The sequence below is a fragment of the Dipteris shenzhenensis genome, chromosome 1, assembly GCF_047967505.1.
Source record: "Dipteris shenzhenensis isolate YYH24624 ecotype China chromosome 1, Dip_SZ_1.0, whole genome shotgun sequence".
Taxonomy (NCBI): domain Eukaryota; kingdom Viridiplantae; phylum Streptophyta; class Polypodiopsida; order Gleicheniales; family Dipteridaceae; genus Dipteris; species Dipteris shenzhenensis.
Window position 1 is genome coordinate 14,471,935 of NC_141596.1, and position 13,363 is coordinate 14,485,297.

Below are 13,363 nucleotides of genomic sequence, written 5' to 3' on the forward strand. Positions count from 1 at the left end.
GCTGAGAAGCAAGGATTAAGCAACAGCAAGAGAGAGCAAGGGAGCAGCAGGAACAGTGTCTAAATTGGCAAGAGAGAGCAACTAGGGTGCCTAGAATTGACCACATCTTTCTTATAGACCTTGGGTGACAGCTGAAAACTTCTGAAAGTTGAGAAATCAGAAAAAGTAGGCTGAAAAAACAATTGTTATTCTAGGTCAGAATAGTTCTTAGGGATTATTTTAATATTTTAATTAGGTCTCTTAACATATTTTTCCCCATGCAAACAATCAGTAGAATTAGTAGACCTAGAACAAATGCAATTCTAGTTTCGCTAAGCTCACACCTTGACCTAGACAACCCAAATTGAAGCCATCCTTTAGACCTCAATGTGCCCTATCTAATGTGCATGTGAGTGATCAAGTTGCTAAACCTAACACTCAAATATTAGGGGTCCTAAAGATCATATCTGTCTCAGGTATTGGACTTAGGCATGTTTAGAATGATTGAGCATAAGCAAAAGCAGAGAGCTGAATAGCCCATTTTTCTCTTAGTTTCAAAACAGAGTTTGATTGAGTATGCATGTGCTTTCTAGGTTAGGATTGTAGTTTTGCATGTTTGTAGGAAGCGGTACTTAAGTGTACGGGGTCCATTTAGTTTTTAATGTTTTAAATAAGAGAGAGAGAGAGAGAGAGAGAGAGAGAGAGAGAGAGAGAGTTTATATTCCTGTTTTTTGGAAGATTTTGTTTCTTGATTTTCTTGTTTATTTTTGCTTAGTCGCCTTCTTCCTTTCTTCTTTATTTCTTGTTTTCTTTCTCTTTTGTTTATTTGAGGTATTTTAGTAAGCATTGGGTTGCCCAAAAGACTCTGTGGGTCTTTAGAAACGCAGTATAGCTGCTTATGCTTGGGCACTGATGATGACATAAGTGTTGCTTTGCTTGCTAAGTATGTCTTCCTTTTGTTTTTCAAAAAAGTTTTTGTTACTTCTTTTTTATTCTCTTTCGTTTTCTCTTTTATTTTCTGTGTAGATCGTTGGACTTTAGAACAACAAAAAATCTAAATTTGTATGACTGGACATATTCTAGTCTTACAAAGGTATATATAATATTAGGTGGTGATTTGGTAGGAAATAGTCAAACGACTTGTAACTTCATTGATGTGAAGCCCACCTCATGCACTAGCTTCAAACGTCCTGTCACTTGATGTGACTATACTGGATACTGAAGATCCAACACCATACTGTAGATGGTGTAAACAAGACCGTACTGAAGACAACAAAAGTAAACCATACTGAAGATGGTAAAGTCATACTGAAGGTGAAAAATCACACTGAAGGTGATAGACACTCTGAAGGTGATAGAGTCATACTAATGGTGACATATGTCACGCTGAAAATGGCATGGACATGCTGAAGTTGTCATGGACATACTTAAGGTCTCCTGTGCTAGCATTGTAAATAATGTGGTCATGCTGAAGACGACCAGCTATATTGAAATAGCGCACATGGTGATCAGCCATGGTAAGAGCTCTACACCAACCATGTGTACAAGATTTTAAGAAGATAACCAGGCCGGGTATTTAGTTCTGTCACAAGAACTCACAACAAAACTGTATTTAGTTCTGTCACAAGAACTCGCAACAAAACTTACACGTGTGGTCAATAAACATATGATCATAATAAAGATCCATAAATGGAATAAAGAAAAGTGTCGGTAAGTTGGGGATTTAGCTCTAAACTAGCAAAAGGCAAAGAAAAGCTTCTTGTTAACCTGGACATGGCAACACATTCCTCAAGTCATACATGGGACCTGCAAAAAAGTTGATGGGCATAGTATTGCAGCATATACATGAGCATTATCAGAAGAAATTATCTGCTACTCACCTTGTGGAAATGTCAATGTTGTGCCTTGCTGACATCTTTTGAACCATTGCACTCCGGCGGTAAAATAATCAGCTTGAGACTCTTGGCAATTTTCAGCTTTTAAATTAGCTTTTCTGCCTGTGTAGGACCCTTGCACCAATTCAGTCTGGATTAGATGTTTCTTTGTTTTATCTCCCTGACCATAGCATGCTTATGCTCTCTCTTTCAAGCACCATACTTCACTGTTTCCTAGCGTTGACTTATCATGCAGGAGGACACTAGGTGGGGGGGATTGAAATCAGGGCAGCGTATGGCAGAAGCTGAGCCTGTATTCAGGAGAATCGAGGATGAAACTGAAAGATCTGCTCCAAAGACCAGTCACAAGGTTGTGCCACAGAAGAAAACAAAGAAAGCGAAAGAAGAGGCAAAATTGATTGCTTCATGATTCTGCCTGACAGTCAATTTGATGTGTGGGGATTTATAGTCCTTTGCTGTGGGAAGAAATTTTTTCAAATATTGAAGCACATGGCCTTCCATTAGTTGCCTCTGAATACTCCGTGGCAGAGGGCAATAACGCCTGTCAAAGATGGCTGCAATATTTGGAGGCTTGTGAAGACTGAAAGGAATAGCAGAAAATTTTGGTTCCAGGACCATGAAGCTCTTCTTGGGTTCATGCATGCAGACAACTGTTTCTGTGATATGTCCTTATCCAAAGAGCTAACAATGTATTCTTAGTTCATAAAAGATGAATAGAGGTCTCAATACCTTTCACAGCTTCCCAAGTAGAGCGTCAATATGTAAGAGGATAGATTCCGATCCTAGTCAATCATGATGTTGCTCAAGGCCACGGATGAGGCTGTAATCAGAGTTAAGGTACAGTCTCTGACTTATTGCACAAGATCAATGTGTTGGAGGACTGTCTCCTTCACAGAATATTTTGGAGAAACTGGATTGTTTATTATTGATTGTAATTATTTATGTCTTGTAAATAACATACTTAGACCATCCTCTTGTTTCTCCTTGTATTTCAGCTTTTAGGTTTATGGCTCCAAGTTTCCCTCCTGGAGTTGGGCCTTTGGCAAATGCTTTTTAGCTTCTCAATAAACACCTCTTGGGGACAAATGTCTACTTTACGAATGGCTGAACAGTAGGATCATATTTCTGATTCTGGTCCGCCCTTCATCTCCCAGAAGAATAGTGCTCTCATGATAGACTTGAAGGTATCTTTACGACTGGGGAACGAGCGATGAGATTGGGTAGCAGGAAGTGTGTCCTACTGACAGGGAATGCATTACTTCTCAAAGAATAAAAAAGCACCATTGCCATTTGTTTTTCTTCACACAGCCATTTGTCACTATTTGCATCTAAATTGTGTGTCTTTCATAGCTTCATGTGTAGGAAACTACGCAAGATATGGTTTTGAGATGAGAGTTCTCAGCTCCCTTTTAAACACACAAAGATAGTGACAAAATAAAATAACTTTTTTGGAAGGATTTAGGGGCAGAGTTTTAATTTGGATTTGAACCAATTTGATTACTGACAACTCAGTGCCACACAAAACTTGTTTTATTGTTATGGTATCTCAACCTTCTCAAGATGATGGTTTGATATGCAAATCTCAGAGGGGGTGCAGGGATGTGGGTAAAGCATAAATGAATAAAGTAAGATAAGTAGCCTGAATGAGCGAGCGATCTCCAAATCTTTTCATGGAGTATTGCGACATGCACTTCTGCACGCATATGTACTCTTCTGCATGCGCACACATGCATGTGCCCAGACATTTGGACATGCACACCGACTACTTGCCAAAGGTTACTTTATGGATGCCAACTTCAGTACTAACTGCCTACATTTGAGTTTCCAGTTTCCATTAATCGCATTAACATAGTCACCTATCATTGTCCCAATGCAACTTGAACACATGGGTGTACTCTCAAAGCCTGCCAACTCAAATATTTAGTGGTGCTCAACACTTTCATATATTGTCAATAAAATCTGTATGTGATGCTGTATATGACTATCATGTTTGCTTCCCCACTTAGTACTTGATTGTAGTTTTTCCCTGTTTTTCCACTTGGGATACACTGTAGAGTTGTACCAATATAACTTCCTTATTTATAGACTTTGAAAGGGTTGGCTCATGGTTCTATCTGCCAGAAAAGATCAAGTTAGTTTTACCTACAATATTTCTATTTTTACATGCGTCAAATCAAATGAAACATGTAATGCGAGTACAACACTTGGGATTGTAATGGGATCATAGAGTCTTCCACTATGACTGTCAATTTAGGAAGAAAAGAAAAGAGACACAAACAAAGTTAAAAAGTGTGTAGAAAGAGCTTTGCATGTTTGGCCCCATCACTTACATGACCAATGAAACTAGGATGCATCATTTGAGAAGGATAGGTAGTTCACATAAGCTCCGTAATGCAATGTTGCACAACATGAACATCTATTGTAGCAAGGGTTGAGATGGTATGTCGAGGTCCGCATACAAAGTAAGCTACCATGCCACCACCACAAAGTTCTAAAAATCTTATAGCATTCAAGCTCTTTATTGGCCTCTTTCAAAGCTAGCTTGTAAGATATGGTTTAAAAAGGAAAGGAGATTTTGAACTTTAATATCTTCTTAGATTTTTAAATAGCTGCACGAATTTTGTACTTCAAATGTGCTTTTTCCAAGCATATGGTGCATAACAATGTTTGACCACATCTTCTCTTGGAATGATAGACATAATACATGATCAATGTGTCATGTAGGGAAAACATTGCCCTTGCCCTTACACTTGCCTTTTGGAGTTGCAATGATATCAATGGTTTGCTAAGGCCTTGTTGTCTAGTCGCAACCACAAAAAATTCTTGTTATGATGGAAAGGAATTGGAATTCAATTTCTTGATGGTCATTATGCATCTTACAATTGAACCTCTAAGGTGATGTATATACGAAGAGTCCACTTGTTCTCCACAAAGGGCAAGCAATGCAATCATTTTACAAAGCAAGGACTAGCTACACATCATTCCTATTGTGTATCGTGTGCAATGCTTGAACATCTAAATCGAGTGTACGCATGCAATCCTTGAACATCTAAATTGACGTTTATCTATGTATATAGTTACAAAGATTACACTTATGTCTCCATGCCAAATTGGCTTTCAGTCAATGTCGCTTGTCCTTTGACCAATAGAGGGCCGAAGGTACGGTTGACCTACCCACCCCTCCCCCTTACGATTCATTAACACAATGTCCCAAATGCCCTTATGGACATAGTAGCATTGAAATTCTAATGCTTCCATCTATGCTATTCCTTTATTTGTATCATTGAATCTAGAGTGACTGGTTTTCATAGCTTGCCTTGAAAATAGGTGCCATGAGCTCTCCTTCCTAGCATTCAGTGTGTCTTGTGTTGGTTGCTTTTTAGGTCATGTGCATGACCTAGTTTGGAGTTTCCCAACCATGGCATTGGAGACCCTCACATAGGAATGCATTTTTTGGCTTGCCTTTGAAGGTAACCTCAATGTCCATTTTTCCTCCGCTTAAGGTGCTATAGTCTATGTGCCCAAAATTTTATTCTATTTGATAGACAAAGTTAGATGGCCTCTTTTAACATTGATAATGGTGTTGTGTTTAGGCCCCTTATGTTGTTTGCCATGACTCTCTCTCTTGTTGAATCTTAGCATGCAATGATCCATAATACATTTGTAGTTTTCATGTTTAACTAGACTTTTGATGTAGACTATTTTATTCAAGCTAGTCCTAAACTTCATCATGTACAAACTACTTAGAAACTACATTCATTGTTCATTCGTAGTATTTTGATTTTGCAAATAATAGAGCCATGTTTCAACTAATAGTAATATGTTTGGGGTAATTCTTTGTGGTTGATTTTTTGACCATGAAGAAGGGTTCAACAAAGTGCCCTTTAACTATCACTAGTAGAAAATATGAGACAACGTTCGAAGCATAATATTGGATTGCAATACTTTCTTTGACCAAAACCAAAGATCGATAATATGAAGAGGTTTGGCAAGGGTATTCTTAAAACATTATGAGTCCAATCTACATAATTAATTATCTTTATTTTGATTTGATTTTATTTTATGGGCGATGTTTCCCTTAATGTAGGCATTAAGGTATCCAATATAAACCATGCACATGGAAGACCACCCAAGGACGTTAAACTCTAGGATATAAAATAGGAAGGTCAAAGGGACTATCGTTACTAACACATATTTACACAAATATATGAGGCATTCTCTTTCTCCAATTCCCCTCAAATATAAGAATATTAAATTTGTGTCAAGGGTACTTCTTGAATTGGACTTTTAATTTTTTGGCTTGGACGATTAATGCACATGACACAAAAAGTATATTGAGTGCTCTTTGTATTCAAGACAATGTCCAAAAAGACTTTTGGCTAGATATTAATATTGGTATTACTAGGCATTCTTTGATACAAATTTACTTTGCAAACATGTTTATTAGATTACTACTAATGCTGACAAATTAAAGATACTTGTTTAAGTGGTGTCTTATGTTCTGCATGGTTGAGATTCTTTTTATAAAACATGGCGATCCTTATCTCTCATGTCAAGCTTCATTTGCTTGACAATATTCCCAAATGGGAAATTTCGTTTATGTAACAAAACTTATGGTTAGATATGAGGCTAAAGTTTTAACAAGGGGGTTCATATGGGAGTAGGGTTCTGAAGTAGGAGAATACTTCTACTTACAAAAAGCATCCTATAGGAACATTTTTGGGATGTAGGTAAGGAACCATTTTTAGGACGTAGCCAATTGAACACCCTAATCCATGACATGCTACAAGAATATACCCTTGAATATTGTAAATTCCCTATTAATGTGCCATTTTAAGGCCATCATAGGCACAAGGCACTGAGCCCTCCCCCTCGGTAAAGCATTCGTGGAGGGAAAACGAGGATTTGAAGGCCAGACAAAGATATAGCTAGGAAGGGAGCCTTAACCCCCAAGGGCTATAATGTCCTTGAAGGAGAACATCGGGGAGCAACGATAAGAAAGAAGAGGAAAACTCCTATCTACCAATTGGTTCCCATAAGGATACACTGGAGCACATTGGTTAATTCCTACATGCATATGTGCATGTGGATATATGGGTATATCTATTTTTTTAAAACGAGGGAACGTTCGAAAAAAACAAAATTTATAGGAACAAAAACAACTTAGGGATTAAGGAGCAAATGCTGCAGCCTGGATGCCAATCCCTCCATAGGTACAGGGAGGATCCTACGGAGACTTAATGACAGCAGGGTACTAGCAGACCACTACTCTGGAAGCTTGCAATTTAATGGAGCTTTCCTGCCCAGCCTTGGCGGCAGCATGGCAAGCCAAAAGCAGAGGCATCAAGGACTACCAACAAACCATCCCAAGGGTGGAATTCAGAGCCAACCGCATGACACATCAAAGCGAGAGCTCCTCACGCTACCCGAAGAGCTGGTTGGAGTTTCAGACTCACATTAGAAACAAGGTGAACGGATCCTGGAACCCCAATGAACACTTTGAAAATCTATCACCTTCACATCCTCAGTCACAGAACCCTCCTTTGCATAGTTCATTCCTTCGCTCCCCTCATCTTGAGCTCTAAGACGGGATCTGAGTGCTCCTAGAGCACAAAGAGGAAATGCTAGCCGAAATCTCCCAAGAGGTGTCCACTGAAACATGTGAAGCTCTGAAAGGAATATGTGGTACATCCTGAAGAGAGCAGGGCTCTATCACCTGTCGGCGGATCGAGAGTGCCCAAGAAGAAGGCTCATCCTCATAAAACACCTGGGGCCCAGTTAGGGATAACCATGTCACCAAGCCCCAAGTCATGAAGAAAGGGGAAGTATGAAAAATGCTGAGTATCTGAGAGGATAACAGGGTATTATATTAGATGATTACATGGGTAAATCTTGATGATGAGGATCAAGTGGGTGAAAGAAGGCCCACATAATACAACTGGTAATGTGTATTGTCCTTCTTCTATGAAAACAGAGGATCAACTAATTAATGAACAAAGATGCGCAATTGTAAGAGATTGGCTCTTGATGATTAAGTAAATACACACAAATAATGCATGTCTTCACAAGCCCTCACTACGAGGCACTTGTGGATGTCAAAAAAGCACAAAAGTGCCTCCAAATGGCAAGGGTAGAGGGAAATAAGGCAAGGCTAATGTGGCCTTATGACTACTCAAAATAGATGGAATACCTTCAATGAAGCTTAGAGTGACCTCCAATATTGAAGTCTGTTGAAAAAATATACTAGAATGGCCTAAAACAGATTACTATCTATTCAAGTTTGTTGACAAGAAAAAAGGAGATTCTGTCGATGAAATTATTTCCGTCAAATTTCTTCCTTTGAGCACCTTCAGATCTTTGAAAGGCCTTTGTTAAAGGGATCCCGGCAGGTCTTTGTACCCATCCATCTTAAATGTATCGAGCTAATATTGTTTTTTGACCACAAGCCATCCACTTTGAATTGCTCTGGATGCCAGTCCCGTTGATGAAGGCATGCTTCAGACATGGACCTAGATGGAGCAGGTATGACCAGGACCTCATCGGACCGACACGGGCCTGTTACACCATATGGACACGCGCTCCTTGATCTGGGCAGGATGCATGATCTCATCATCTACAACGGGCTTGACCTATGGCCCTCCTCAGGTGGATTTACTTGCTTCCCACACAGGGGGGGCACTAGTGTAGTAGATTACATCATGGGATCCCCTACCTTCAGTTCATGTATCACCGACTTCACCGTAGCACCACTCCCTCCAGGAGCTGATCACACATATCTATTCTTCATTATCGCCACCCCATGCTTAGCCACACCACATAGGAAGCACTACCACGACATACACTTTGATAACAGCCTCTCACCGGCCTACTCTAGACGCCTAAACAGACTCCTAACCTACATCGATCACATACCACTCATAGAGGACTGTGCTGCCCTGATTAGTCGCATACTCCATGAGGCTGCCCTCCAAATCTTTCCCCACACCACATGGTCCACTAGACCACCACCTCTTGGTTCTGTACCCTGCAACAATTGGTACGATGCGGAGTGCAAGGCTTATCGCCGACAGCTCCGACTTGAAACCAGATGTCACCTCCCGAACACACCAAACACGGTACGCAAGTACCAACGTCTCGTACGTCGAAAGAAGCAGGCATTTCTTCGTTGAAATGAGGAGCTGCTGCTGCACATCTTGTACAGCAACAACTCTAAGGATTTTTGGCGGAGATTCCTTGAGCGTAGGTCTCCATCACCCCTCACCGACATGAGAGTCTGGTACACGTATGCACACCATCTTTATGATGTCCCACACCAGCCCACTCCATATCTCATACACACACCTCGCCCCACCACTTGCACGTTGTTCACCAGAGGGGGAGTCAAGGATGCAACATTGAAATTGCACAATGGCTGAGCTAAGGATCATGAGGGGCTATGCACTGAGTTTATCGCATATGGGATCGACAAGTTAGCCCCGATCCTAGCAAAGCTATTCAATGACGTTGTTTGCCTTGGCTTCCCCCGCACTTGGACACTCAAAACCATTACCCCCATCCACAAGGTAGGGGATCCCATGGACCCAAGTAACTACAGGACTATCATGATTGGACATGTGATGTCCAAGACCTATGCAGCCGTATTGGATGCGTCGGTCAGCCTGTTCGCAGAGATGAGAGGGCTCAGAGTAGAGGGTCAAGCCGGTTTTAGGCGAGACCGTGGGACTATGGATCACATACTCACACTCAGGAGTGTCATTGAGGAGGCCAGATCATGGAAGGAGCGCGTATATTGCTGCTTTGTGGATTTCCGCAAAGCCTTTGACACAGTACCTCGAGCTCGTTTCATCACACGCCTACAGACACTGGGATTTGATCAGGAGATCATCTGGCAATCATGGCACTATATGAGAGAGTCTCAGGCCGAGTTTATACAGGCGCAGGTTGGACAAATGAGATCTTGAGTACCATACCGCATTTGGATGCGGCTAGACGCATACTCAGGTATGTGAAGTCCACATTGCAGTATGGACTATTTTATGAGGCTGGGGTTCAGATACAGTTGCATGGATACACTGATGCTGATTGGGCTGGTAGTATTTCTGATAGACGATCTACCAGTGGATATGTGTTCTCTTTTGGGAGTGATGTAGTCACTTGGAGCAGCAAGAAACAGCCTACAGTTGCCTTGTCGAGCACAGAGGCTGAGTACAGGGGTGCAGTAATGGCTGCATGTGAGGTAGCTTGGTTGCATAAGCTACTCTATGATATGCATCAGTCTACAGTGGGCCAGTTGTCATTTATTGTGACAACATGAGCAGTATACACTTGGCAAAGAACCCAGTCTTTCATGCTAGAACAAAGCACATTGAGGTGCATTATCACTATGTGCGGGAGAAAGTGTTACTAGGTCTTATTGATCTAGTTTATGTCAGCACAGAGGATCAGGTAGCTGACATATTCACGAAAGCATTGGGCACAGAGAAGCTGCGCAAGTTCAGAGACCTGCTTGGTGTGCAGGAATTGGGATTGAGCTCGAGGGGGAGTGTTGAGATATCGAGCTCCACTCGCGATATGCCAGGGTGACCATTGTGTATTTATGTCACCGACTTGTTAGCTGGAGATGCGGTTGGTACACCGCCCACGAATAATAGCTGGATGACAGCTATCCTTATCTACTCTAGTTCGTGGCTCAGTTAGTATGCCACCTTAGTTAGTTGAGTTTGGTTTGAGACCCACATATAGGGTTCTTCTATTTCTTTGTACTAGAGTTCTTTTGGCTTTCACAACTAAGAAGAGGAAAACTGTTTTCAGCCTCCACCTTTGTGTGTATTCCCCCATTGTGATTGTGAGAAAGCCTCAAGTGAGACTCCTTCCCTCTCTCCCACTATCTTCACATCCCCTCCCCTCCCCTCCCCTCCCCTCCCCCTCCCCCTCCCCTTCCCCTTCCCCCTCCCCCTCCCCCTCCCCCTTCCCTTCCCCTCCCCTTCCTCAACCCTCTCCCTTTCCATCCCCTCCCCATTCCCCTCCCCTCCCCTCCCCTTCCTCCCTCCCCCTCATCTCCCCTTCCCCCTTCCTCACCCCTCTCCCTTTCCCTTCCCTCCCCATCCCCATTCCCCTTTTCTCTCCTCCCCTTCCTCCGTCCCCCTCCTCTCCCCTTCCCCCTTCCTTACCCTGCCCTTCCCTTCCCTTCCCCTTCACCTCCCCTCCCCTTCTCCCTTCCTCCATTCCCCTCCTCTCCCCTTCCCCCTTCCTTACCCTATCTGACCCTTCCCTTCCCCTTCACCTCCCCTCCCCTACCCCCTTCCTCCCCCCCCCCCCTCTCTCTCTCTCTCTCTCTCTCTCTCCCCCCCCTCCTCTTCCCTTCCCTTCCCTTCCCCATCTCCATCCCTTCCCTTTCTCCTTCCCTTCCCTTCCCTTCCCTTCCCTTCCCTTCCCCATTCCCCTTCCTTTTCCTCCCTCTCTTTCTCTTTTTTCCCCTCCCTCGCCTCCATCAATAGTCATCGCAACATGTGCCACATGGACAAGTGCAGTGCACTAGTCCCACCATATGTATCAATGGCCTTCCATTGATGAACCAAGGACATGTATATTCCATGCATGCATGTGTAGCATCGTGTGTGACTCCACATCTACCAGATTTTAGAGTTTTTAAACTCTCAAAAGGTGTTTGTTACTACTGTTATGATATCTTGAAGATTTTAGAGGACTCTTATGGTAAATTAATGTCATGCATGGGCCATACATACATATATACATGCATGCATACATACATACATACATACATACACATACATACATACATACAAGCATGCATACATATAATTTTTCATACATTTAAATTACTTTTATTAATTTAAATGTAATTAAACTATTATTTTTTATTAAATTATTAATTTAAATTGTTATTAAGTGCAGCATTATAGAGAGATATTATGAAATTTATTATGTGGAAATGACAATGCCCTCGAATCAGAAATGGCCTTCAAAACGGGCCCCGAAATGGCCTCTCGCCACACCGCGAAGGGCGTCTCAATCTGAGACAGTGCACTCTTGCACTTCCAGCTGTGCTCCCAAACTCGAAAAAGGAAAGCAACACTGGTCCTCTTACCAGGACACCGCGAACTTGGTTTGCTTTCTTGAGCCCCTTACCACGAACCAGGCTCTGATACCATGTGAAGATAGTGGGAGAGAGGGAAGGAATCTCACTTGCAACTTTCTCACATACACAATGGGGGAATACACACAAAGGTGGAGGCTGAAAACAGTTTTCCTCTTCTTAGTTGTGAAAGCCAAAAGAACTCTAGTACAAAGAAATAGAAGAACCCTATATGTGGGTCTCAAACCAAACTCAGCTAACTAACGTGGCATACTAACTAAGCCACGAACTAGAGTAGATAAGGATAGCTGTCATCCAACTATTATTCATGGGTGGTGTACCAACCGCATGTGCAGCTAACAAGTCGGTGACATAAATGCACAACGGTCACCCTGGCATATCACGAGTGGAGCTCGATATCTCAATAGAAATATGATGGATTTACAGCCATTCACTATGCATATATGGTCAAAGTGATACAGGAACCAGAACCCACTTCTTTTGAGCAAGCCATGGGAAAAGAAAAATGGGAGAAAGCCATGGATGAAGAAATGAATGCCTTGGAAGCAAATGCTACATGGGAATTGGTGCCTTTGCCTAAAGACAAGAATGCAATTGGCTGTAAGTGGGTTTATAAGGTGAAGCACAATGCAGATGGTTCTGTGAACAAATACAAGGCAAGATTAGTTGTCAAGGGGTATGCACAGACATATGGCATTGATTATGAAGAAACATTCAATCCTGTTGCAAGGATGGCAGGTTATAAGGCATTGACTGAGTTTTGGTGGCTTGTCAAAACTAATGTATGATATGGCCAAGCGCCATGCTCGAACAACATTTTCATAAACTTTCCATTTGTGAAGGAGTTTTAGGATTAGTCCAAATGTAGACATCACCTGTGACCTTCATTTTGTAGACCCATTTACATGGCAATGCTTTCTTTCCATGTGGAAAAGAAAGCAAGTCCGAAGTCTTATTCTTCATAAGTGAACTCATCTCTGATTGCATAGCATACTCCCAATTGCATTGATCCTCGTGCATCATAGCCTCTCTGTAGCAAGAAGGCTCCCCGCAATCAGTAAGCATCACATAGTCTACCCCTTAAACAAACCTATTAGGCGGTCTAGACACTCTAGATGATCTTCTCAAGGGAATTTCAGCTTGCTGTCCCATCTGCATATCAGCCACATTTGGCTCATCATTTCCATCAATAGATGATCCATCATCTACCCTTGATTGTATACCTGTGGGAGTACTTGGTGGTACCATTTCTTGCACATTTGGTGCATGGACAGCTTGCTTTCTATCAACATATGAAGGTGGATTCACATCCTGGAAAGTGATTCTCCTCATTCCACATCCTTCATGGGTGTCTTATGCATCTTCTTTTCAT

At 42.0% G+C, this 13,363-nt stretch overlaps 1 protein-coding gene across 2 annotated transcripts in view; it reads left to right on the plus strand.

Moving 5' to 3' along the window:
* The window catches only part of OVA1 (methionyl-tRNA synthetase / methionine-tRNA ligase / MetRS (cpMetRS)), a 60,809-nt gene extending 57,478 nt beyond the window's left edge, over nucleotides 1–3,331 (plus strand). The window contains exons 12-13 of one of the 2 annotated variants that reach the window (XR_015540762.1): nucleotides 2,110–2,711; nucleotides 2,870–3,331. Coding sequence is in view for 1 of the 2 variants with exons in the window: in XM_087372498.1 (XP_087228624.1) it covers nucleotides 2,110–2,283 (174 nt within the window). In the remaining variant the exon portion in view is untranslated. The other variant, XM_087372498.1, reaches the window with a different exon arrangement.
* The last annotated feature ends 10,032 nt before the right edge of the window (nucleotides 3,332–13,363 follow it).